Here is a 27,154-nt window from a genome sequence, read left to right on the forward strand (position 1 = left end):
GCGTTGATTTGTGAAACACACATCCAACAAGAGGGAGCATGTTTGAGTAAGCAGCACAAGACTCCTAAAGCTTTCCAAATGAACTTCAGTTACACACACTAAAACACTCAAAAGTGAAACCTTGAACAATTTTTATTTATTCACTAACTTAATGCAAAATGCACCAGTTCTCTTCATTAAACCATTTTTGAAGCATCTTAGAGAACTTGGTGTCTTCTGTCCCTTCTTGTAATCCCAGTCTGCCTCCATGATGTTGAGATCAGAGCTCTGTGGGGGTCAGACCGTCTGTAGGACGACTGTTTCTTCTTCCTGTTACTGAACTCAGTTGGTAATGACTCTGTCTTGGTGTTTGGGCTCATTGTCCTCCTGCAGAATGAATTCGGGACCAATCCGATGCCTCCCTGATGGTATTGCATGTTGCATAAAAATCTAAAGTGTATTAAACTTGTGTTCGTCTTTGAGTCCAAACAAAAGTGAATCCAGAGATCAGACCCGTGGAGCAGCTGTTGGAGGATGTTGTTTCAGGGTTATTTGCTAACAGACCAAGCTAGCTGTTTGGTTACCTAACTGGCAAATGTATCAGCTACTGTAATACAGTACATATGAAATATCTGTTCAGATATGACATGATTCAACATCAACAGACGTTAACTGATTATTAAAAAAAACCTTCAACCACATTTTGAACAAAGCCGGTGTTCCATTATTTCACCTCATCCAGTCGTTATTGGCCCAGAACTTCAGAAATCATTTGGAGTAATTGAATGTGATGAAATTTAGTCCTTTCCTGTTCACTCATTCCCGTCTGTATTGATTTAACAGTTTCTCACTGTTTGTTACTGAATGTGTAAAAAGGAAAGTGACAGCTAGGCAGACAGAAGAGATTCATCCCTCTCATGTGATCAACACATTCACAGCACGACTCTGATGGAACAATGTGTTGGAAGTTTTCCGTGTTTCGGCGCTGCAGTACATTGAAGGAGTACTGGACAGGTTTGACCTGTGTTTTAGTTGGTTGGTCACTAAGCAGCTTCTGATGTCATCATACCACAAATAGAACCGCTGCTAAAGAGTAAGTGTATGTCGATATGTGTATTTCATCTTTATTTGACTGTTTTTAATGAACTCACCGGTCCTGAAATGTTCTGAGCAGAGTTCCCCGCTGAGGTTATCTTCAGAGCTGCAGCCACAGTTCCTGTTAATGCTCTAAATTACAATTAACAGTATCACATGCTGTATGATAATTTGCTGTCACAGCCACCTTAGTTGTCATAGTAACAATGCAGGTGTGCACACACTGACGAGGCTCACTTTCTCCGTGTGCCATTAAAAGCTGATTCCTGTCTTCACTGTATCTTATGTTGTATGCAGCACGCAGGACACACACATGCTTTTATCTGTGCAGGTCTGTGAGTGTCGGGTACTGAGCAGCCCAACATGGAGCAGCAGCTGCAACATGAAATTAAATACAATGTAATACACTACATCCATATAAATTATGAATAAAGTGTGCATTTTTTTTGTTTTAAGAGTGCACTAGATTTCCTAGAGCCATTTGCACTACAGCAAAAGAAAGTCAATATATGCTTACTGATTTATGAGCCGTGGCACAATGCTTCTCTTCCAACTCCTGCTCCTGTCGGCTGATCTCCTGCAATGACACGTTTGAGCATCTTTCTTTAATCTAACTACCACTTTCAGCTCCACGCAAATGCTTTTATCTCTCCTCCCATTGCATAGCGAACACCCCACACACTCTTCTCTCCAGCTCCTTCTCTCTCAAGCGCACACACACACACACACACGCACACACACGCACGCACGCACACACACACACACACACACACGCACACACACGCACACACACGCACACGCACACACACGCACACGCACACACACACACACGCACATGCACGCACGCATGCACGCACACACATTACACTTAGCTTGTATAACTTTTCTGTTGTAAACTCTCTGTGCATCGTGGAGGTCATCTGACTAGGAGGGATGCTCCGTGAGGATCTTTGCCGTGAACACCTTTAAGTTTTGATACGTTCTGACAGTGTAGGAACGAACTGAGCCGGTAACCGAGTCCACAACATATTCAGCAGTGCTGCAAAGTAGGTATCGCACCCTGCTGAAGTGTCCATGAGCAACACACTGGCCGAGCCTTTAACACCTCCGGAGCTGCTGCTCTGCTCAGACAGAAGTCTTTTCATCATCTTTTACTTTATTATCAATCTCAAATGACATTAATCACCATTCTGATAGTCACATAGTCAGCTCATTCATTAAGGGTTCTTATATATCGGTGAAATATTAATGGAGGGTAATGAGGTGTGTGAACATCCTCCATTCACATTGCGCATTTAAATACTTTATATCCACATGTTTATTATACGAAGCTGCTTCTGCTCATTTGGAGAAAAAAAACAAACTGTTACAGAAATATCACTTTTTCATACTTGTCAATGTTTTTTGTCTAAATTGGTGTCAAAAGATTGAAAATCTCCTCTTCCATGTAAACCCAACAATCACTCCAGTCTAACGGTGTTAAACTGAACTTGAGTTTCCAAATAAAAACTGGCCAGAATTTACCAGCATGCTGACCCACCTGAGATCGAGGCTTCATTTTGTTCTGTCCTGAAGAAGCTGAAGACTTCTGGAGTCCTTTCTACAGTATCAGCAGTTAAAGTCACACCAAGCCTTCTTATTTCCATCTTTTGGACTGTCATGGGATGGTAAGACACAGTTACCTGTAGTTTTCATAGGATTATTGCCTTCACTACTCTGCTGGTCTACTGTTGAGATGGAGGGAGGCTGTCTGGCTGACGATTTCCCTTTGGATCAGGGATGTCATGCCAAATTTGAAAAAAATCAGTGTGGATTTCCTTTTTAACATTGTTTGATATGACGCAGTTACAAGAGAAGTCAGCAAGATGCACATTTAAAAAGAAAGCAGTTTTAAAAAAGATCCAGGATTCCAGATGTGAGTCAAAACTCCAAAATTCTTCACTTTCCATAATGCTACGTTTTAGCGCCTTGTAGGCGGACAGATGGATTTCTGTTGAAAGTATCAGGTCCTTCAGTGGTTTTTTTTGTTCTTTGTCAGAAAGCTTCCTCTAAAACCACAGATGGCATCGTGTATGTTTTTACAGAAGGCTGAATAGTATGTGGTGCACAGGCTGAGCTTTAAGTGTAACATTTGTAGAGAACTCATGTTAAACTCAGTTTACAGAACAAGACTTCTTGGTTCCATTGTGTTGTTTATGAAGGAATGATGTAATTTATACCTCAAAATTAATGTAGCTTGGGATGAAAATTTTTGGTATAAACCAACTATTTTAGTCGAACATTTCACTATCTGTGTGTTAGAGTTTTCAAAATCCCCATCGGGAAACGACAACAAACCTACATGCTGAAAATCATCATCATCATCATCATCATCATCATCATCATGCTGCAGTGAGGCGGACCTGATTGGTTCTTGGTTCTTCAGCCAGAGTGTTTTATTCCCCTAAAGCAGAATGATGTATGAGTGCAGCCAGACCCTCCTCCAGTCCCGGTCCAGTGCAGTGGAGATGCTGTAGGTCTGGCCATGTAACACTGCCTCCAGGTTCATGTTCTAAACCTTCGGCAAAGATTTGCTATTTATTCACAAAGACTTGAAGGCTGATATTTGAAGACACAAACCGAATCGTACAAGTTTCCACAGCGTGACTGAAACGTCCTGACGCCGTGCAGGAGAATCGAAATGTTTCTCCCTCTGAATGGTAACCTCAATGTCCTCCTTTTCCAGGAGGCGTGGTATGAGTTCCGCATCATGGCCGTGATGGATGACATGATCAGTGAGCCCAGTAATGTCGTAGGAGTGTCCAGCACAGGTGAGCCATTACATCATGTTATCATTTCATATGTGGCAAATTGTGAACATACAAATGTGCAAATATCAGCGTACGTTAACAGTGAACTGTATGCAGGTCAAATGAATCAGAGGCTGAGATACCAGCGCCTTTCATTTACAGCAGGCTGTTTTGGTAATGCAGGGATTCAACCCGACAACCGCTGGCTGCAACCTGCATCTCCATAACCTCAGGCTATCCTAACATCCCTGAGCTGAAGAGGAGTGTTAGCTGTATTGCACACGCAGCAACTCAAACTTTACATTTTGCCCACTCAGCACTATTAAATTTAAGCTCGCTTTAGATGCACACTCTTATGTAGCATCCTGAAAAGTATGACATCATCGTTCTGCCAGCTTTCCACTGATTGTACTCGGCTGCTTCAGTGCTTAAAAAAAAAAAAGATTCATTAAAGCCAGTATTTTTCTGGCTGCAATACTGAAAGTCAGTTTAGAATCTGAAATGAAACCCCTCAAAATGTGATGTGGCTCCCCTGCAGAGGTCACTGAGTACACGTCGTTTAATAAGAGCAGCTGTTGGTAGCGTTTATAGAGAAGATTTTCCCAGGAAGCTCTGGGCATCTGGAAGTTCTCTGCTGCCCCCCGCTGGTAAAGCTGGTGATCAAAGCATCCTGCTCCTCTTTGTTGACGTGGGATTCATCTTTCTCTGTGCATATTGTTGAACATGATGAGGATACACTTTTCAAGACAGCAGAGGTGTTCTGTGGCTGATCTGTGATTTGCTCATGTTACAGTATTCCTGGAGGAGCAATACTTTGCATTTTTCCTAATTTTAACCACTCCAACAAGTTCATAATGGAGGCTGGTACCTCTGGTCGTCACAGAGAGATTTATTAGCATGTCGGCCACTGAAGAAACTCCCACACTGATAGCTGAGGACATTTGTAAAACTGAGCAGCTCTACTGCACGACTTAAAGTAGCTACACACCAGAAACATTGTCCTCATACACTGCTTGGCTTTCCATTACCGTAATGATCGTGTTAATGCTCTGTGCCAGTCGCATTAATTCTGCCTTTGATGCATCCCTGACTTTAATAAGCTGAGAAGTGCAGGCAGCTATGAAAAGAAATGTGGCATTCGAGAATGAAGAGTGGAACAATGTGAACTGCAGTGCAGCTGAATAGTGGCTCTACATTCAGTGAGGTTTTTGAATATGCAAGAATGTAACTTAGTGACACTATTATTACTTTTGGTTTGTGAGAGACAGTAATCATCCGGTTTATCTGGGAATGCTTTAAAAGATCAGGCAGAAGTACGACCATCTTATAGGCCACCATTTTCCCTGAATTCTGATATCTATTATTATTATTATTATTATTATTATTATTATGGCTCAAGTTCAAATTAGATTTCGCTGAATAATTAGTAAAGAATAAAAAGTAGCTTTAATGTTTTTTCATAAAAAAGCGCAGTCAAAGCTTCTCTTCGTACTCCTGATCCTCCGACCTTTCCTTCCTGTCTGATGTTCTTGCTGCTCCAACTCAACATTAACATTTCATAACTATTTTTAAGGAACAAACATGTAATCTGCTTTTGTCTTCTGCCGTTTTTTGAAGCAACATTTAGATGGAGGATATTTATGAGCAGTTAAAGGAACACAAGAAACATTTAATTATGTACCAGCACCTAGAGGTATAACTAGACACTCCTACATCCCCTGTGGTTGGGCGGGATACTCATCTACCGTATCATATTGTCATATTGTGTCTCTCTCCGCTCAGAAATGTGTTTTACTTCTTGTTCCTTCACTGTGCAGAATGATGAATGTGCAGTTTGTTTCTCTGAACAGGGATTCGTCACTGAGGCAATTCAACTTTTAAAATGAACAATGTTAGTAAAATCATTCCTTCTGGATTCCTCAGGGAGGTCATTGAACTTTGAGAGGATTACCTTTATCAGAGAGAAATTATTATTCTGAGGGCAGTATTTGTTATGTCTTAAAATCTGTCCTGAGGGGATCTTTAATTAGAATAATGCCGGAGTTTATACTTTAAGAGTGAGATAAGATAGTGCATGAGTAAACATTACGTTCTCCGCACCAAGTTCAGAGTACAGATATTTTAGGAAAGTTAACATTCTGCTGAGTCATCATGTCGTACACCCTGCAGAAGACACATGCAGCAGTAAAGGTCAGCTCCAGCATGCTTGAATCTCATTGGATATGGCAGGACTTCAGTTTTAAAGCCTCTTCTGCAGGAACATCTGTACAAACGATGGGACTCTGCCAGTGAGGGTGGAGAAAAGTTGTTGGGGAAATGTCTGAGAAGTTATATGTATGCTCTAGAAAAAAACCAAAAGGACCACCACAAAGTCCCGATACAGTTTGTGAACTTGTTACATTAAATATCTGTCAGGGTGTTCTTTCAGGGAACAGTTTGCTCTTTTCCTGCCGACTTACATCTGTGTGGTAATCTCAGTAAATATCAGCCTCAACTCCAGAGCCACAAAATGAATGTTGACATTAGCTTTGATCGTGAGGCTTTATCAGAAGTCTGGTGAGAAAACTGAAGTTTTATATTTATTTCATTACTCGATTTGCAGATGTGATTTCCTCCAACGTACATGCTGTATGTCCGAATCCTCTGCGCATCCTTTTCTCTCCTTACCATCCCTTTGCTGTTCCACTGCCAGTGTTTCATCCCTCCCTCCTCCCTGTGACTCTCGCCCCGCAGACTTCTTCCCTCCCCCAGAGATGGTGGAGGAGCGTGGACTGGCGCGGCCGGTGGTGGCCGGCATCGTAGCCACCATATGCTTTCTGGCAGCAGCTGTCCTCTTCAGTACGATGGCCGCCTGTTTTGTCAACAAGCAGCGCCGGAGGAAGCTCAAGAGGAAAAGAGGTGAGGCGGAAGGTCAAAAAGTTCTGATATTTAACAAGTCTGCACACTCGCTAAACCAGTAACAAAAATGTATTTGTTAGTCGAATATTATAATACTCCTTATAGCCCTCTTGAATGAAATACATCCCTCTTACTATTTTTATTTCTGTATTTTTGTGTACTATATTTTCTTGAAATGACTTATTTAGTCAAACATCAAATGAGATGGTCTGTGCAGGAATTTCATGACGTCAAGCAGTGAAGGTTCCCTATAGTTTGGTCATGTCCTGTTTAGTTGTTAAAAAGGTAAAAGAAAATCAAATCAAAAGCTGTGAAAAGAAGTGAAATAATGAGAAAGTTTAAGGATTTACAAACATTTAAAAACAAGAAGTTCATGAAAAATGGAGACAAAATATATTTCAGACTCTGAACTGGATTAATGAGATCGATCATGTTAGCTCCTTTTTACTGCAGGTATGTTGAATTATTCTATTGAAGTAAATCAACCTGCAGCCGTTATACATGTATACAAGAGGGCAGTGCATGGAGCTCTAAAATACTTTGTGGAAACTGGATCAGACAGATGAACATGACCACACCATCAGAAGATGCATCAAACTTTCATCACTGAGCCAAGGAAAAAAACAAATTCTCACAGATGTAGAATTTGCTAAATAAAGAATGCGAGATTTCAATCAGCAAAAGTCCTGATAAAACAAGGCTGTCTAGTTGTGGACGAGTAGCATCTTTAAACCACTTTTCAGGAGGGGACAAGAGGACAAACAACTGGGCTAAAACATACCAGCATGTCACAGTGGATGATGGGAAAAAAAATCTGATTTACAGAAGGATGAATGTAAGGAGACAAACAGTAGAGAGGAGGGTATCACATGATACCCACCCGCCATGTTCAAGTCTGAGTGTTTCTGCTGCTCTGGAGTTTTTCACCTGCACTGACTCTGCTCCACCCTGACTGAGGAGAAGTAGCTCTCCACCCTCCAGAGACATGCTCCACCCTCTGGTTTACATCTTGGTGGAGGATTCATTCAGCATCAGGACAATGAGTCCAAACACCTCAAAGCTTTTGAAAAAAAAAAAAAAAATTGAACTTCAAAGAAAACCAAGGACAGCAGACTGTTGTGTACTTACCTCCACCGGACCTCAACCCCACTGAACATGTATGGGGCACTTGAAGAATGAAAAAGACAAGAATGTTATTAAATTCAAAACAAATGAAAAATAGGATCCTCATGTATTCTCATGTGATCTCAGACTTGTGAACTATGAGAATATGAGAATATTCTTTCATGTTTTTAGCTTGGTGATTTTATCATTTTGTTAGTTACATTTATAGAAAAATTTTGTTTCGGTCATTTTTTGGCATTGCCTGTATTAGATAGCGATGTTTGAGACAAACAGGAAATGTGGAGAATAGAGCAGCGATGTGACATGGAGGAAAGGGCTGACATTTGCACCCATGCTGTTGAGTCACAGCCTTATCATTTACTTGTCTGGTAATGTTCTTGAACTACTCATGCAGCTGTATCTGAGTCACATCCTGTCAACCTCAGAGCTACAGGAGAAATCAGTTTGTTTAGCATTAGAATAAATGCTAAAAGTGTCTTGAGAGAGCAGCTATGGAGTCAGCCTTAATCTTCTGTGGTGTTTCTCATTAAGTATCTGTTGCATTTTACTGTCACCCCGTCACTCTAAAGCTCTGCAGCATTCATGATAATGTTGTCTTGGGGGTATCTAGTTTTTATAAACCTTTTATGTAAATGTGTTGGGTCACAGTTGTTTATCATGAATACCAAAAATATTTTTCCCCACTGTAAATATGAGTACTAAGGCTTGCCAGAAAATGAATTTTTCACTGAATTTGAAAACAGTTTATTCGCTTCGTTATGTTGGTGAATATGTTGCCTGTATTTATTCTGCCTTTGCCTGTTTATTTCTTTTTAATCAGTATATTTTAAGTCAGTATGAACTGCTGTTGGCGTTAACGTTCTTGTCTTCTTTCTGTCCAGATCCCCCTCTTTCCATCACCCACTGCAGAAAAAGCATGGAAACTCCGTAAGTAACAATTCACATGAAGCACTGCACTGCACAATACAAGCCCATAATCAAACCTCACAAAGCAAACATTCATTCATTTAATTTGTATAGCTGATCAGCAAAAGTAGTTTCCTGTCGTCCAAACAGAATTGGATTAGAAAAAAGTAAATAATAAGAGCTGCACAGTAAATTTCAACCCGGTATCACAGCAAAGCGTGAAATAGACACACCTGTTCACTTCAGCAAAACCTGAGAAAGCCATGCTTTGGCCTCTCTAAGCGTGACAGTTTGACGTTTTCCTCTAGTGGACGAAGATCAAACCTACTACATGCATACAGCCATGTGATTTACAGGAAAATGTAACTTTTAGGAAAAACACGTTAGAAAAAAGAACGTGGTTGGGGTTATAAAAAAAAAAAACATGGTTGGGGTTATAAAAAAAAAAAAACATGGTTGGGGTTATAAAAAAAAAAACATGGTTGGGGTTATAAAAAAAAAAACATGGTTGGGGTTAGGAAACAAAAGCAACTAAAAAACAACATTGTGACCTCCTGGATTTCACCCTTTATCTCCCGCATGGCAGTCTCATGCCTCCTAACATGACCCGTCGTGACGTTACTTTTACATGTGTGTACACTTTTCACAAAACGTGAAATGCCTGGAGGGGCCAAAGCGTGGCTATCTCACATTTTGCTGTAGTGGACAAGCGTGCCTATTTCACGCTTTGCCGTGATACTGGATTGTAAATTTGCAACATGGTACCGCTAACATAATTAACATGATTCAGAAACATTGCTGTAATGACATTAACTGGTAAACAATTTGCAAAAATTAAAAGGTTATCCACTCTCACTGTAAACCATAAAAACTGAATGCTTGTAAAAACATGAAAAAAATCTTAAACAGAAATCAACATACAGTATACCATACGACTTAAAATCAACACTGTTGGATGTGCAGCTGATCATGAATGTTTTTTCATGCTCATAACTTCTGTCACAAAGGGTTCTTTTATGAAATATTCTGCTGGGTTAAGTTGTGTTCTGTGGTAACACAAAGTCTGTTGTGTCTATTGAGCAGAAAACCACTTGCTCCAATCAAACTATGAACACATTAGTGTCGAGTGAGTCAAGGTAGGGGTCCTAACCAAACAATGGATGCATTCAAACATAAGTTTCACTGAAATGAAAGCTTCTCAGCCTGATGTCTAAAAGTGTATTTAAAGACCTGTTTTGGAGCAACATATGCTGCCATCCAGACAACGTCTCTTTCAGGGAAGGTCTGTTTATTTCAGCAGAACAACGTCAAACCAGAATCTGCACGTATTCCAACAGCATGGTTCTCTAGTAGAAGAGTCCACTGATAAACTGGCCTCCTGCAGCCACCCATTGATCCTGAACTGTTAAAAAGCTTAAATCCTTTATCAGGCAAGAATGAGACAACATTTGACTTTTAAAACTCCAGCAACTGGTCTCCTCATTTCCCAAACAGTTACAGTGTTGTTAAAAGAAGAGGTGATGCGACACAGTGATAAATATGCCCCTGTACCAAGACTTAAAATTCAAAATTAGCATGTATTTTTCATAAAACAATAAAGATTTCTCATTTTCAACATTTGATGTTGTCTTTGATTGGTTTTCAATTAAATATGGATTTAAATGATTTGCAAATCATCACATTCTGTTTTTATTTAAAATATTTTCTGCGTACCAACTTCTTTGGACATGGGGTTGTTTTTGTCTTCAGGAGGAATCGATTCTTTTAGGTCTGAGTGCCTCAGACAGGGTGGTATGGCTTTAGATCTTTTCCTTGTATTTGTTGTCAATTAGAAAATATGAAGTATCGCCAGCCTCATCCTTTAAGTGGTGCACTGGATAACAAAGAAAACATGAAAAAACGACCCTTTTCTAAAGATGAAAGCCTGTGTGACTCCAGCGACTCACAGTGGTAGTCTAAAGAAACCAAATCAAAACAGTGAATATGAAAATGGTCTGAAAGGAATGCTTCTCCAGTTTCCCTCTGGACTGTTTCATTTGAATAAAAACTTCCGATTGCAATAATATGGAAAGATTCTATGATATGTAATATTTTAAAACACAGGGGCTATAATTAAACACAGCACAACAACTCCAAGGCAACGAGATGTTACAGAGTAGTGCTCCAGCTGTGCGGCTGGATTCTTCCAGAGGTTTCCTGGCTTTGTCCTTCCTTGAAGCCCCCCCACCTCCTTGTGTCTTAAGTCGGAAGAGTACAGGTGTGAGGAAATATAACACAAAATAAATGTCCGAGGGGAATTTGATTTGGTAGGATTCGGGCCATGTACCTTTTAGAGTCTGAATGGAGAGCGGTCTCAAAGAGCTCCTTCTTGTTGCTCCGTCATAGCTTTCTTGTCCTAACACTTTTTCTCTGACATTTCTTTTTCTCAGTTATTCTCTGACTCATTACTGCCTCTCATTCCCAAGCTACCAAACAGCACCAAGCTTTTTCTTTCATTTTCTGTTCCTTCTTTAAACATACTCTACCTCTTATTGCCAGGCTTCCTGTTTACCTCCATATCCTCCCTACTTCTTACTGTTTGATCTCCCTGCTTCTACAGGAGTCCAGTTAGCCTCATTCCCAGCGTTGAGCCCTACTGGGAGGGGCTGGACGCAAGCAGATTCAGGCCCCAACCTTCCAGTCCTCAGTGAGTGTGCCAACCATTGTCCCCCTGTTCTTGCACACTGTATACACCCCCTTGCACTTTGGTTCAGCTCCTCAGACTCCTGACCTGTCTGCATGCTTCAGGCAACACCAGGCAACAACAATACTGGTCGTGGTCTGTTGTTTATGAAAAATAAAGGGTCTACTTCATCTGAAGAAATAGTTCTGATGAATTATCAGGGTTTTTAAAAAAAAATTAAACAGTCCATCCTAATTTAGCTCAAAGACAAAATCAATGGGAATGTCTTTCCCTATTCAACAACAACAGAAGTCGATGATGGGATGTACTGTACAATCCTCATTTAATCATTTTGGACTTGTTCATGTGTCAGGATGAATCTCCATTATCATACACTGAATGGTCAACATACTGTCTGTACTGTAGTTAACTAAGTGGGTCTCTGTTTTGACATTTTGGGAACTCTTCCTATTTTCTTTCTTCGTGAGAGTTGAAGCAGAATCGATTCCACTGACCTGTCAAATGAGTTTTTTTACACTTTCAGGTTTTGCTTAAATTAAACACAAAAAATGCAACATGGTACCTACTGCTCTTTTAGCTTTTTTGAGAGAGCCAGGCCAGCTTTTGCTCCTGCTTCCAGTCTAAATGCCCAGCTACGCTAACTGTCCCTGGGCTCTAGCTTCATATGTGCAGACACGACGGTGAAATCGATCCTTTCGTCTAACTCAAGTAGTCAGGTGCTGACATCCTGTTAGTGAACTACAAACAGTCTTCTGACCAGTCACTGTAGGATAATGGTGATTTCAGACATTGAATCATTTTGTCCAAGGCAGCTGATGAAATGAAAGTGAATGTTAGAGTTGTATTAGCGTAAATTACATCATATTCCTGCTATTTTAAATGTACAGCATATGTATTGCTAAAATATATGACATTTATGTTTAAATCTTTCTTGAGATGTCAGTCACTGTAATCACAGTACTTAACTGTATTTGTTAAAGGAAATATTTTGAGAGATATTTTGGGAAATGTGATTATTCACAAATGAGAAGATGGGAGCTGCTGATCAGCTCAGTTTAGCACAATGACTGTAAATCATAGGCTGGTCTTTCCAAAGGTAACAGAGTCCTCCTATCAGCAGCTCTGAAGTGATGAATTGTCTTTATTACACTCATGTTTTTATATGGACTACAAATAGTTCATTGTCTAGTCTGTATTATGATCATTTATTTTTTATTTCCTTTTTTTTTGCATATCTTATTCTTCATGCAGTCTTAGAGTTCATCCTCTCTTTGAAACAAGCCGTTTTAGCTCCTGTCTCTTCAAAGCTCTCTTTCCTTAAAGACCACTTTTTTGTGATTCGCAAACTTCTCAGCATGCACCCAGAGCGGTCAAACAACTTCAATGACAGACTGAGCGGAGGGATGGGACGTTAGCAAAATATTGTTGATGTGAGCTTGTTGCTTTGACACACTTTTTTGTGATTCCCAATTTCCTGAATGTTTTCCATGAAGTGGGAGTCTACAAAGTTAGCATGACCCATCGAGTTATAGTGAACCGTTTACTTCCCATGTCCAACTATTCTTTTACCTCAATTATTTCCTGCATAGTGCAAAGCACCCTGCTTATGCTCTGTGACTATGTTTGTTGTTTGAGCTGTATGTGACTGTGTCCATGCTAACACCTTTAAATCAATCTTTCACTTACAACTGACCTGAAACATTTTTTTATTGACACTTGTCGAGTATTCCTTTCATCCCAGATGCTGCCACACTCACATTAGTTCTTCACTGTGTGAGGCGTTCCAGTTTTTAATCATTCATTTTAATTTTTAACTTGTACCAACTGCAACATCAGTGCCAACTGCTGCGTATGACATAGTGTGCAAATTTATGGGGGACATTGTCAGTATTTTATCTAATTGTATGATGATAGAGTTAATCTCAAGGGGGTATAGTTTTACAGCATCAGTCATGATCTCTGACTCTTCATGCAGTTAATTAGGCACTACTGTTGTGAAACAGTCAACTGAAGAGTATCAGCAGTGTTTCTAACTGTAACGCGACTATGACCAGAAGAAGCTGATTTTTCTTATGGCCTGCATTTCATATTCTGGCCTTTATGTTCTTGGATGTACCGTCAGAGACAATTTAACAACAACTGTTACACGGTTTTCCGAATTAATCCCTGATGATGGTCTAATCTACGAAAAAAAATTAGAAGGATTAACTGAATTGGTGATTGTTCTGTAGTATGAGCAGTCCCCGTAGCTTCGTAAAGCAGATGTGATTGTTCACAGAAATCACATCTGAGAAGCCACTGAACCCTGGAAACAAACCTGGGGTATGTATCACATTTAACAGTGTTTTTAATTATCAGGCACCAAATTAACTTTCTGTTTATAACTAAGTTATCATGAGCAGAAGCCTTGGTGATTCCGCTGGGGCTCAGCTTTATGTCTCGTTTTATCACTAAATAAAGTGATTGTGGCTTCAAAGCAAATTGTGCTTTTGTTTCCTACTTTCTATAAAAGCGCTTTTTATTGTCATTTCTAATAAGGATATCTTGCAAATGAGATGAGTTTTATGTAATTTGATTTAAAGTGAGTTATGTACTTATGTACAAACACAAATTATATACTGCAACTCCTGAACGTGTAAAGTATTGATGCTGCTCAGGCTGGTCGATGTCATATTGTAGGTCAGATACCAAGAACTATTCTTCAACTTAAAACTTTCTATACATTAAAAGGCGGATGACCTGATTTGTCCATCGCAACTAGTTTTTATCATTGAACTGACCTTTGAGCTGGTTTTAACAGATTTGATACATCAGACAGCATTAATCAAAGCTATAATTGGTAATATTCTTCCTTTGTAGCAGATGTCTGATCATAGTCTTCCTCACAGGTCGTCTGGTGTACGAGAGCAGTTATTGCTCACTTTCAACGTTAGTTTGAAGCTGTTTATTTCCATGTACACCGGAGACTTCCCCACTCACCATCTGAATCTGAGCAATCGGGTTGCCCATTAACTCCCACAATTTTCTGCCAATAAAAAAAAAAAAAAAAATTATATAATTTTTCTTTTTTGCCTGCGCTCCTCTCACTGCCTTGAAATGGGTGGGGCTCAGTTTGAAAATATGATGTCACACAACACCAGCCACCAATCAGGAATTAGTATTTTTTGAATCAGAATCTGATGCAGCAAATTAGCACTAAAATTTTAATCAACTTTAATTAGTACACTTTATTACAACCCTGTTTCCAAAAAAGTTGGGACACTGTAAAATATAAATAAAAACAGTGCAATGATTTGCAAAGCTATATTTAACTGAAAATGGAACAATGACAGCACATCAAATGTTGTAACAGAAATGTTATCCTTTTCTGAAAATATATATGGTCATTTTGAATTTGATGCCAGCAACACGTTTAAAAAAAGTTGGGACAGGCATGTTTATCACTGTTGCTTTTCTTTTAACAACACTGTAAACATTTGGGAACTGAGGAGACCAGTTGGTGGAGTTTTGAAAGTGAAACTTTGTCCCATTCTTGCCTGATATAGGATTTCAGCTGCTCAACGGTTTTGGGACTCCTTTGTTGTATTTTTTATTTCATAATGAGCGCAATGTTTTCAATGAGTGACAGGGCTGAACTGCAGGCCGGCCTTGTCCCTGATGAAATCCTCAAATTCTTTGCAATTTTACATTGAGGGACATTATTTTTGAATTGTTGTTATGTGCTCGAGTAGAAAACCAAACCAAAGTTAAGTGCAAAAACCAAAATTATTTTACACTTAAACACTTACACTTACTCTAGTGATCTGAAGTGTTACGATTTCATTCAGTTATTTGCTGGAGTTACTAACATGACCAAAGCTGTTTTAAGGAAGAGCCTTCAGTGAAGGTATTTTGAAGCTCTGTTTGGGCAGTAATGAGCCAGTTTGTTGTTGTCAGTTTTTTTCCTACTTCTTTGTGATGGAAATTATGCATGAATGTAATATATGATTTACTGCAGTGTGTCATTTAGTGTGTTATATTCCCTCCTTGTGTGCCACATCCTGACTGCTCGAGTAATAAATTGTTTACTTGTGTCACCAAACCTCTGCATCTACACATCCTTAAATGTCACTTTTGAAGCGAATTATGTGTCCATGTTAAGTCACCATATTGGCGGCACAACAGTGATTAGTGATTAGTCGTTTGCCCATACTTTGCAACATATTTTGCAGCATACCTTGCGAATGACTCATGTTCAGAAAGCTGTTTTGAAGTAGAACTCAAACTTGGTGGATGGAGTGCAAGTGTCATTAATGTAATTAATCTCACCTGCATTTCATTCTTATGTAACCATCAGTGAAGCTTTGCACAAAGTTCCGGCTTTTTAGATTTTTCAATATTCGTTTCTTCTGTTCTTCTTTTCCATAGCTCATCTTCAGGAAAGGTGAGCCCGGAGAGCATTCGTTCAAAGGCATCCCCGTCAGAATCATCTGAAGATAGTCATGACCAGCGCGGGAAGAAAACACCCTCAAGTCCAGGGAAGAAGGAGGAATTATCTTTATACAAGAAGACCAAAAGAGCAATAACAAGCAAGAAGTACACCATCTCCAAGCATGAGGCTGAAGCAACAACACCCATTGAACTCATCAGCCGAGGCCCAGATGGACGCTTTGTCATTGATCCAACTGACCCAGAAATGTCTGTCAAGCCCCGGCGAATTGAGGGCTTCCCCTTTGTGGAAGAATCAGACCTCTATCCTGAATTCCGGCAGTCAGATGAAGAGAATGATGATCCCAGGCCTCTGCCACCGGTTATGGCCCCCCTTCGGCCTCACCAGATTTCCCCCATTTCCAGTCAGGAATCCTACCTGCAACCTCCAGCCTACAGCCCTCGTTTCCACAGGCCCTTTGAAGGTATGACCGTGATGGAGAGCAGTCGGCTCCAGGCCACTGGGCAGATCCGAGGCGCTCTCCACCACAGGGCTTTCTATGGCTATCTAGGCCACACTGGAGATCATGATCCCCCTCCTCCTTTTTACATGCCTGATACCAGCCCACTCAGCTCTGTCATGTCCTCCCCCCCATACCTTGCTGAGGGTCCTTTTGGTCACCCCATGATTCCTGAAGAAATGGGAGAGGGTGATTTTTCACAATATGCTGTGTCTGGTTTCCCACTTCCTCTGACCCTCACCTCTTCCTCTCGTTCACCGGAGATTTGGCAGGGACTGGATTTCACCTTTGCAAGTCTGGAAGGGCCCCGATTCATTTTCCCACCACATCACCCTATGCATCTCCGCCATGACCCTCCTTATCCCCCACCACCTCATGTTCTTCCCCTTAGTGCTTTCCAGCCCTCCTCCCTTCCAATGCCCACCTACCCAGCTGTCCTGCCACTGGAGGCCCCAAAAAGCCGCTCAAGAAAGTCTCCCAGCAAGGCCAGGCCTCGTGGCTCCCCAGCCAAGCATTTAGCTATGCAAGAGGCACATTTAGGGCAGCTAAGACACACAAGCCGTGGTATGGGTGTTCCGGTTTTGCCTTACACCGATCCAATGGCCCATATTGTCCCTAGCACATTCAGTAGCTTGGACACACGATGGTTTGAAACCACCCCTCGCTTCAGTCCCAGACAGGCTCGTAGGATGGATTCTGGCATGCATCAGGTGGTTCTCCAGCCCTCTCGACTCTCACCCCTAACCCAAAGCCCCCTAAGCTCTCATGAGGGCTCCCCAGAGATTGTAGTACGACCCAGGCCACGGCCCGGCATTGTCCAACCTCCTATACCCCCACAGATGTCTGAGATCACCCTCCTCCCTCCTTCCACAGCCAGCTTCTCAAGGAGATCTTCCCCCTCCTCCTCACCTGCCCAAGGCCAGGGTAGCAGGCGAGCCAGCCCCAGCTACCGTTCCCACATGGCCTTTGCCACCTCTGCAACCAGCTACCCAGCTTCCCTGTCCCCGTCACCCCCCATGGAAAGCAGCAACATATTTGGGCAGATGCCATCTCAGAGGAGGACTGAGGAGGAGATCCTTCCATCTGAGCACTCTCCACCCCAGTTGTCAGCTTCAGGGTAGGTCCATCAGGCATGCAGAGAGGGATACCATTTGAGTCATCTGCCCCAACCCATAATGCTTTGATGTGTGAAGTTGCTCTGACATTTTGGTTACTGAAGTGCCGTCTAATATCCATCAGTTTTTGAATAATATCTGTGGTAAAATAGTTGTGATGATTCATTTGATAAGCTCTGGAAGTTTTCCGTTTACTTTCAATTTGATCAATGCTGCTTTTCATGTCCGACATCAAGTTAGAGGTATTCACCCACTGAATCTGTGAAGCATTGTTACAAAATGATCACCTGGAAAAATAAATCACCAAAAGTAAATATTTCTTTCAAATTTGAAAACAAAAAAATAGTTATATGACCTGGAAATACATTTGCTTCACAGATTACATTTCAGACCTTTAAGGGCTACAGTCCATCCAGATGGAAATACTTTAGCCAAAGCAGTATGTAATTTTGTGGCACAAGCCCCTAAAAGCCTGGCAATCTGCAGACATCACCACAGGATCCCTGTTTTTCCATTTGTATCATGCGTTTCCCTGCTTTCACCTAACAGGAGGAATCCCATAATATTCATCCAATTGATTCCCCAGACAAAACACCCATTGTTATGTCTAGCTCCAAGCCTATGAAGATGCCTTTATCAGGCAGAGGGATGCTTTGAAGAATCCATCTTGGCAGGCCCTGCGGCCCATCCTCAGCCTTAGTAACCTGACTGCATAACCAATTCTCCCTTGTCTTCCAACCTCTGATTTTTTTCCTACCCTACTGCCCCTTCTTTTTCTGTAACCTTTTGTCTCCCCTACTCCTTAAATGCCCCCAGGTCACCCCCAGGTCTGACTACCAAGGAAAGGTTGTTGGGCAAAGTGTGTCACAGGGCCTGTCCGCTTCTCATGTACTGCAATGTCTCCATCATTATGAATTAGGGGCAGTGTTCTGGTTCTTGATGGCTCCTGGAGTCTTACCTGCTTTGTTTTTGATTGATCTCAGCTATCTGGGCAGCGTTGTTGTGACCAGGTCCTCTACACCGCAATAGGTAAGGGTTGGATCCATGTCTGAAAGGGGGGGGTTAGCAGGTGGGACTTTTTTGATCACCTCGTCCTTTAAAGGGGAATACAAGACGTTGAGTCTTTGTTTGATTTGTTTCTTCCTTCAGTCAACAGCTGTAGTTAATTTCAGTTCATTCCTTTTTCCTTCTTTTTTTTTTTTTTCTAAGTGGCTATGCATTTTAAGTTCTGCAGTCTTAAGTACAGTATGCATTCTGACTGATATGCATATGCCATCTGTTAGCAAATAGATTAGGTCAGAGATGTTGCCAACATAATTTCATGCTTGAGTTGTTTGCTAACTGACCTCTTTAACATGCAACTTTTTAATCAACTTAAAAATAATACCTGGCCAAAGAAAACAGTTTCTTAGATTTACATGTACAGTGGCATGCAAAGGTTTGAGCACCACTGGTCAACTATTCTGTTCCTGTGAATAGTTAAGTGAGTAGAAGATGAACTGCTCTCCAAATTTCATAAAGTTAATGGTTCTTTTCAACCTTTTATGCCAGATGAGTGTATTATTTTTGTTTTGTACAATTTTAGAGTAGAAAAATGGAAAGGAGCGCCATACAAAATTTTGGGTTTGAGTTTTCAGATAACACTTAACAAAGTGTCAGACCTTGATTAGTTTGTCACCGCTATGATTTGTACACAATCATTATAAGAAAGACCAGGTCAAAGACACATTTTAAAGCTTTATAAATACTGTGAGACCTCAAACCTTGTCCCAACAATCAGCAGCCATGGGCTCCTTTACAGCTGCCTAGCTCTGAAAATCAAAGTAATTGATGCCCACAAACCAAAAGGAGATAAAGAAGATAGCAAAGAATGTTTAGCTAGCCACCTCCTCAGTTTGACACAATAAGCATGTTTGGAGAAAAAGCTGAGCAGTATTTAATGCAAAGAACACCACCTCAATTGTTAAGAATGGGGGTGCATCAATCATACTTTAGGCTTGTAATGCAGCCAGTGGCATGGGGAACATTTCAGTGCTTTAATTTAATACCAGCAAATTTTGGAGTCAAATATCAGACCATTTGTAAAAATAGCTGAAGATGAAAACAGAACAGTTACTACAACATGATAATGTGTCTCATTCACCAATATATATATTTTTTTTAAAAGTGTTTTTTTCTAAATTAAATTTGGACTTGAGAGGTCCTAAGAAAACTCTATGTCAGATTCATGGCTTGTTCTTAAACCACAACGACAGACTTTGTTGTACCTGTGTTCTTATAATGATCGATCTCATTATCCTTGTAAACTGAAAGTGTGTGCCAGTGGTTCCTAATTAGCATAGTGAAGTATCCATATATTACAGAAATTGCGCGAAAAAAAGAATTGAGAGAATCGTACATATTGCTAAAATGAAAAAGACAGTTGGTCCCATTTTGTAATGTCAGTGCTAAAATAACAAAAAGAGATGCATGGGACGTGATTGGTCATAATCTGGTGAGCCATCAACGGAACATTTGGACACAATACTGGGCGGTTTCATTTCCTATACCATGTCCCGTTTCAGAATCAGAAGGTAAACGGGTGTTTTTTTAGAATTAAAACAATTTGATGGTAGATTTTATCCAAAAGCTGTAGCTGTAAAATCTTTGAATATGTGACACATTTAACGTGCAAACACCAGTCTGTATAACCTAAAGCTAGGTTATTGTTTTGTATTCAATAAGCACCTAGTTTGTATTCAACATCTTAACATTATCTTTAGCACAAGGTTATAGACTTGCTTGGAAAGCCCCCCCAATAAAGGTTCCTACAATGGTTGGATTTTTATTACTCATTCCAGATGAGAGGCATCTGCCCTCTGAGGCAGAACGCAGCTCGTCCTAGCCCATGGCTTCCTGCAGCAGTACCTCCGTATGTGCCCACAGATCCCGTTCAACTGCCCCACGTCTGATCTCAGATCAGTCCTAGGCAACCAGGAGCGAATGGCCCAAACACTGACACACATAGCTTCAACACTTATAAACAATCAAAAATGTAAAATAAAGTTACTCCAGACCTGTTTTTTAATATATTTCCTTTTTTGAGGTTAATTGTAAGATATAATCAGTAAAAAAAACAATAACGAAAATCATAAAAACGAATTAAAAAATATGTAATAGATCTAAAACATCATTGTAATTGAAATCCTATAATTTATACAACTGTAGAATTGAAGAAAATGCCATAACGTATAATGTCAAATAGTCGAAACCACTTAAGGGGATTTTAAGAAGAAAGTTGGTGAATAAGGCCCAGTGATTCTAAACACACCTCAGAATAAAACATGGTCTACCTGGAGAGGCACAAGCTTCAGCTTTTACTATGAAAGATGGCTTAACAGCCGGACAGAACTAAAAGCCTTTTATTGAAAATCTCCCAAACTTGAAAGCCTCTGAGCAAAAAACATTTACAAGCGGTGACACTTACCAAATGAAGTATTATTAAGTATTGACACGTGCGAGGTAGCCAAGCTTTTACTTCTGGCCCTTTAGCTTTCCCTTTCTTTCTTTCTTAAAGTCCCTCGCCTGACATTGACTAAACCCCTAAAAACTCGATCAGAATTACATATTTGAAGTTTTTTTTGTATTTTTATTTCTGATAAAAGACATCCCTGAATGCCTTAAAATGACTCAGATGTAACTCTAGAGCCTTCATTCAGTATGCATGCGTCTATGAATATGCAAACAGTGCCCATCTCTATCTCCACTCAACCCTGCATCACTCACCTGCAGCTCGAGCTGGTACCTCGGTGATATGGGAAGTCCCACCCTACAGTTTGGTGGGATTAGTTCGTTAGATTAGTGACATATAAAACCCTGACTGCTTGAATCTGTTCCTAAAACTGTAGACTGTCACTGCAGTTCTAAAACAGAAATGCTCAATCATGGTGTTGACTGCTTATTTTACTCATCATATGTGTTCTAGCATATTAAAAAATACACCTCATTGACATGTTAACAAGGTTAACAGCTTGATTTTTGCTGAAGGGCGTCTTTAAGATATAAACAAAATTGCCATCATTAACTTTATGCCATATGGAAATTTGATCATCTTTTTACTTACTTACAGTAACCTTTGACCATGGGTGCTCAAGCGTTAGCATGCCCTGTAAGTTAAACAACAGTAATCTAGTCAGCCTCTAAAGAGTTACTATTTTTATGCATTCGGGTCTGTATTGGTTACTCTGCTCATTGCTTGGAAATCCAGTTAAAGTCAACCATTGGTACATAAAACATTTTAGGCTATTATTTGGTGCAAAAAACACATTTCAAGCCAAGTTTGACGATTAATCGAACTAAATGGTTACAAGAAGCAGGCGTTTACACACACACAAACACCTTGAGTCTATCTTAAGTTTGATTTATGTTGTGTCCTACTGTATATGGTAAACATGAATGACTCTATAAAGGCCTCCTATTATGTAGGTTTTGACAATATACCGTAGGTTGACGGTATTTTGTACAAGCTCAGCCCTCTACGGACATTTCTAATTATTAACTCTAATGAGGCTCTGCCTCTGCACCCTCAGAGAGTTAAATGCACGTGACAACCAAAGATATACCATAACTGAGTGGTTCTGTTAATCATGGAAACACTCTACGGCAAAAATGACTGCCACAAACATTATTTTAACATCATGGACAGGACCTGCTCTACCTGCTCCACTCCCATGTTTGCTCAAGGCGCCCAATCTAGTTGCTTCTGCAGCAGCTCAGTACTGGTACCTGCTGTGTAGCCACCTGAAAAGCTCTGAATTATGACTCAACCCTCAGCTTCACATGTCAAGTGAAAGCCCTATGTTATATGTCCCTATATTGCACCCATTTTCCATTGTGCCAAGAAAAAACTGGATTGTTAAGACCAGGAAATCCAACTAAATAATTTCACTTCAAGAATTAAACTAGTGTCTACCTCATTTCCTCTTCTTCGTTGGGACAGATCAGACCGGCATTTCATCATCCACGGCGGGCTCTTACCACCCCTTTCGCCCCTTTCTGGGAGAAAACAATTCCGCATACTGCATTGATGGCAGCAGAGGATCGGAGGAAGTTGAGACTTTTCTCCAAAAATCTGCTTTATACTAACCTGGTTATATATACTGTAGTTGGGAAGACATTAGTTAGAATACTATTTGTAGAGCAGGACTGAAAAGGAAAAAAAAAATCACTGGTAATTTGCCACCTCTAGACTCAGTAAGGTAAAGTAGATGTCGGCTTGGGACACCTCTGACCACTGGGTGGGGTTATAGCATGAGCTTGATGCCAGCCTTTATCCAGCGTGTTCTATCTTAGGCAGAGTGGACATATATTTACTAGACATGGCATGTTTGGGTCATTTATAAACTCATTTAACTCTGTTGGTTTTCTAATAGTTTGATTTTGTACCACTTTTAACATTAAAGTCTATGGCGAGGGTCACTTGTTTTCCCCTGAAAGGGGGCGGGGCCTGTTGAAAACCAAAGTACCCGCCAGTAATCCTGGCCTCCTCTTTCATCTAAGCTGTGTCGAGTGTGAGTTCAGAGGACAACCTCATCTGCACACATCTGCACAGCATTATTCTAATAGTGAAGGCCTTTGTTCCAGCCATTACTACCTCTATCAAACAAAAAACAACCAATAGTGAAATCCATTAAATGGCCACACACATCGTCTTGAAGTACATCCGGGCGACGTTGATAATACGATTCCAATATACTGTTCTCAGCAGGTGCGATCACCAGTTTACTTTGATGTCTTGTCTATTTTCTACTGTATAGGTTATTACAAAGTGTGGCATCCAGTGTATTTATGAAAGGATTCACGATGTGGACTTTTACTCACATACACATTCTGATTTCTCAGATTACTTAGTAAAAACGCTCTTAGCATTCTCCTCAAGCGTGACATGTTTTCCCATCTATATTTGACATGCTTACATTGCATGACACCAATTGAAAATATTTTGAACCACATGAAATATTTTGTAAGATTGGCGTTGTGATGTTAAGCTGTGTCCGCTGGGAGTTTTCGTTCACACGCATTTTTTTTTTAATTAACAATTAAGCAGAAACCCTGTCAGTAATGAAAACCTAGCATGTTGAAAGTTCTCAGCTCAATAGTTTCAAGAAGTTAAAAAATATTCCAGCTTTTTCCAAAAAATGCATTGGATTCCCAGCAGGTGTTGAACAGCTACAGAGCAACAGCAGGAGCCACGACAAGCACGTCGCACAAGCATGTCCACCTTTAGCCCAAATAACTTCAGACAGAGTCCTGGTGGACACATGGCCTTCATCTCCTGCATAAAGCATCTGTACAGAGCAAAAATCAATCCACCTATTGTAAGTATTCAATTCTAAGTATGGACTGCAGAACAGTTCTCGCTGTCATATAAAGCAAGTGTCCTGCCGAAGCAGCTTGCGCACTTCCTTTTATTCTAAGGAACAAATATTTTGCAGGGGGGACACACGGGGGGGTTTGGAGAACCCTCTTTATATTCGAGTGAACCGCCCAATGAAGAGCTTTTGAATGTATTCCCCTTTAAAGTCGTGTTCCATGTGCAAACTGCCATGCATGCCATCGCTAAATATTGCTCTACCGTTTCAAAAACAAAACAACTATATGGATAAATTATTGTTACATTTGTTGTCCTATTGCTTCGCTTTTCTTTGGCTTATTTTTCATTATGTGACTGTTCCCGAGTAGTCATTTTCCCCTCCCGCCATCTCTCCCCCTGTCAGCATGGTGAAGCCCATTGTAGACAGTATCCATGTCTATGAACACATATTGATGATGCTCTGTTGCTCAGCTGTGATTCTCCCCCTCTACTAACGACATTCGGTTTCTCTCTGCAGCCACGGTGGGAAGATGGCCGCTCTGCAATGCTAATTGTTTTATGTGCCTTGAGAGAGTGTGTTTGTGGCAGAAATCTGTGGGCTGCCAAGTCATACGTGCCTCCATGAATAGGACGGAGTTCATGAGCAGTTGCGAAGTATCTCCACATCAAGGAAACATTTGCATCTGTTGTTTTCAGAGCGGAACACCTTCATTTGCATTATAAACTGCAATCCAATCTGCAGACACATCATCAGTTCAAAATACTCCGATACCTCTGAAACCAACAGTGCAAGTTTATAAATGTTGTATCCTCAGAAACTTTCCTCACTGACCTAATCTACACCACAAGGTAAACAGATGGTTTCAGGGGTGCTGGAATACGTTGCTTTTCTTTGGATTAAGACTGTTTGGATCAATTTGAGCAAAATAAAGTCCCTGGTGGGCAAAGAAAGTTCAAGGAGCACAATTTAAAATGATTGAATTTTGTGAAAAATATTCATTATTAACCTAAGTATAGCTGTTAGTAAATGCAGAAGATGTACATGGTTTTGGTACTAGTTAAACTAATCATATTGTACTTTAAAACCTTGGAAAAACCAACCCTTTGCTGGCTTTCTGAATACAGCTCTTTAGGTGTCTCACATTGATCCTTTGGCAATGTGCTGCACCTCTTGCTTGGCACGAGCAGTGCTGTTCTGGAGATTGTGTGGGTTTTGTTGCACTCCGTTGTGCAGAAACACAGTGCACTGACCATTCCTGGCCTGGAGTTACCTGCTTTTCCTTCTCTCTGTCTTCTTCATCCAGAAAACGTCGAGGTGCGCAGAGTGCCCTTTCGGGGTCTGAGAGGATTGATGCACTGAGATATCAACGTATTAAAAAGGCCAAGAAGATGACGATGAACAACAATAACTCCAAGACCAGAAAGAAAGCAGGTGTGAACCCGGTTCCTCTCTGTGCTCACCTGTTAACCCTTTCCACCCTGGAGGTCTCTGTACTGGGACCAGCCCAAATCTGTTGTTCCAAAGCAATGTGTTTATATGTTGATATTGTTTCAAGGTTCAATGACATCAGTGTCATTAACTCTTTGTTACATGGCTGTTTTTCACTCTTTAATATACAGTTTTGAATAGGAAGGAGTAAAAAGTAAGTAAGTAAGCATTATTGTATTTAAAAAAAAAAAATTGCTCTCTATAGAGAGCAGGGTCTCTGAGACCCGAACAAGCTTTGACAAAATGCCAGTATTTGACACTCAAATGAGAACAATGTTAGCACATCATGGTTCATACGACTGACGTTATGTTCAGTCTGTTGCTGGTTCAGAGTGTCACAACCGGGTCGATTATAGATTTCAGCAGCAAAGAAGTGCTTGTATTTTGTTTTTTTCGCTCCCCATCCACACTGACAGTGAACATATGTCATATGTTTTGTGGCCTAAATACCTTGTAATGTACAGCAGGAAGGACTTCACACTCTCTCCTACAGCAGTCACATCAGCATCAACAGCACTGATTATATCTTCTCTCACGCAGCACTGAGATCTGCCAGTCATGTTTTTATTCTGAAAGTCATGCTCGCTCTTTAGTGTGTGTTCGTATTTGTGTTTTATTATGTGTTCATAAGAATATGATATCCAAATAGAAGTTGTCTAATTGTGGACTTTGAACACTGGTGTTCACACTTCTTCACCGAAAACCAGTGTGGAGAAGGTTACTTATGATTACAGATTAATAATTATTTCTAGAAATGGTGTAAATGTTTTAAATGACTTTATTAAAGTAATGTAACTTATTACATTTCATTTATTTTCTTACAAATGTTTTCAGTTGGGCAATCAAGCTAAAAAAAAAAAAAATCCTAAAAAATGCATTTAAACTAGACAGTGTAAACGTCACAACACAACCCTTCCTGTCAAACTTGTATTTAAAGTTCTTTTACATACTTAAATTAAGATTGAAATGTTTTGATTTTAAACCACCAGAGTATGTGGATCACCACTGATTGCAGAATTTTTTTTTTTTTTTTTCCATAACCTGAGAGGAAGTCTACACAGAGGTCGACTCCATGCTGAGTGACTATCACCAGGGCTGGTTGCTGAGTGACTCTTTTTAAATACCTTCTGTCCATCTTATCTCACGACATGGCTGACCACCTTGCTGTGGTTGGTTTGAGCAAAGCACATTGATTTCATTGGCAAATGAGAGGTGAGGCTCAAAATTTGAGCTCATACTGCCAAATGAATGAAGCCTGTCCAGACGTACACAGAAAACATTCATGCACAGAGAACAGAATGAATGTTATATTCTACATATAAGCTGTTTAATGAAAACAGTATATTCAGATGTAAACTTTTTGTAATCACCAACATATAAATATCAACTGTATTTATTTAACTATATTTAGTTCTAAGTAGCTTCTTGCAAGTGATGTTTTGCTCGCCACAGACACGGCTTGCTGCTTCTGCTGGGCTGCTTAATCTGGGTTTGTAGTTCTGCTGTACGGATTGCATTTGCAGCAATTGTGGCCTGGCATGCGTTGCATTTACACACTGCATAAACATGCATCAAACTGTCTACGGATACAAATCCCATTTTAATGCCAGGTGTAAATGAGGTATCACAGATCCTGGTAGAGGGATTTTGTCATCTTTTGACAGAGCCTGACTTACTGTTTCTCTTTCCCTCCAGTCGTTATAGTAAGATAAACTAACCAGCTGCTGGCTCTAGTTTCCAGACGGAACTTGTGGTTAATTCTCTCTATGTACCCTCGTCCAGATATAAGAGCTTT

At 40.4% G+C, this 27,154-nt stretch overlaps 1 protein-coding gene across 2 annotated transcripts in view; it reads left to right on the forward strand.

Moving 5' to 3' along the window:
- LOC138207648 (protein turtle homolog B-like) overlaps window positions 1-27,154 on the forward strand; it is a 162,076-nt gene that overhangs the window by 125,172 nt on the left and 9,750 nt on the right. The window contains exons 15-20 of one of the 2 annotated variants that reach the window (XM_069165027.1): window positions 3,800-3,884; window positions 6,597-6,761; window positions 8,768-8,813; window positions 11,392-11,478; window positions 15,883-17,520; window positions 25,175-25,302. In XM_069165027.1, coding sequence (XP_069021128.1) covers window positions 3,800-3,884; window positions 6,597-6,761; window positions 8,768-8,813; window positions 11,392-11,478; window positions 15,883-17,520; window positions 25,175-25,302 — 2,149 coding nt within the window. The remainder of the gene's footprint in view (window positions 1-3,799; window positions 3,885-6,596; window positions 6,762-8,767; window positions 8,814-11,391; window positions 11,479-15,882; window positions 17,521-25,174; window positions 25,303-27,154) is intronic. The other variant, XM_069165028.1, reaches the window with a different exon arrangement.

Source organism: Embiotoca jacksoni, unplaced genomic scaffold (assembly GCF_022577435.1).
Source record: "Embiotoca jacksoni isolate LCO1_2020_lvr unplaced genomic scaffold, fEmbJac1.0.p SCAF_33, whole genome shotgun sequence".
NCBI lineage: Eukaryota > Metazoa > Chordata > Actinopteri > Embiotocidae > Embiotoca > Embiotoca jacksoni.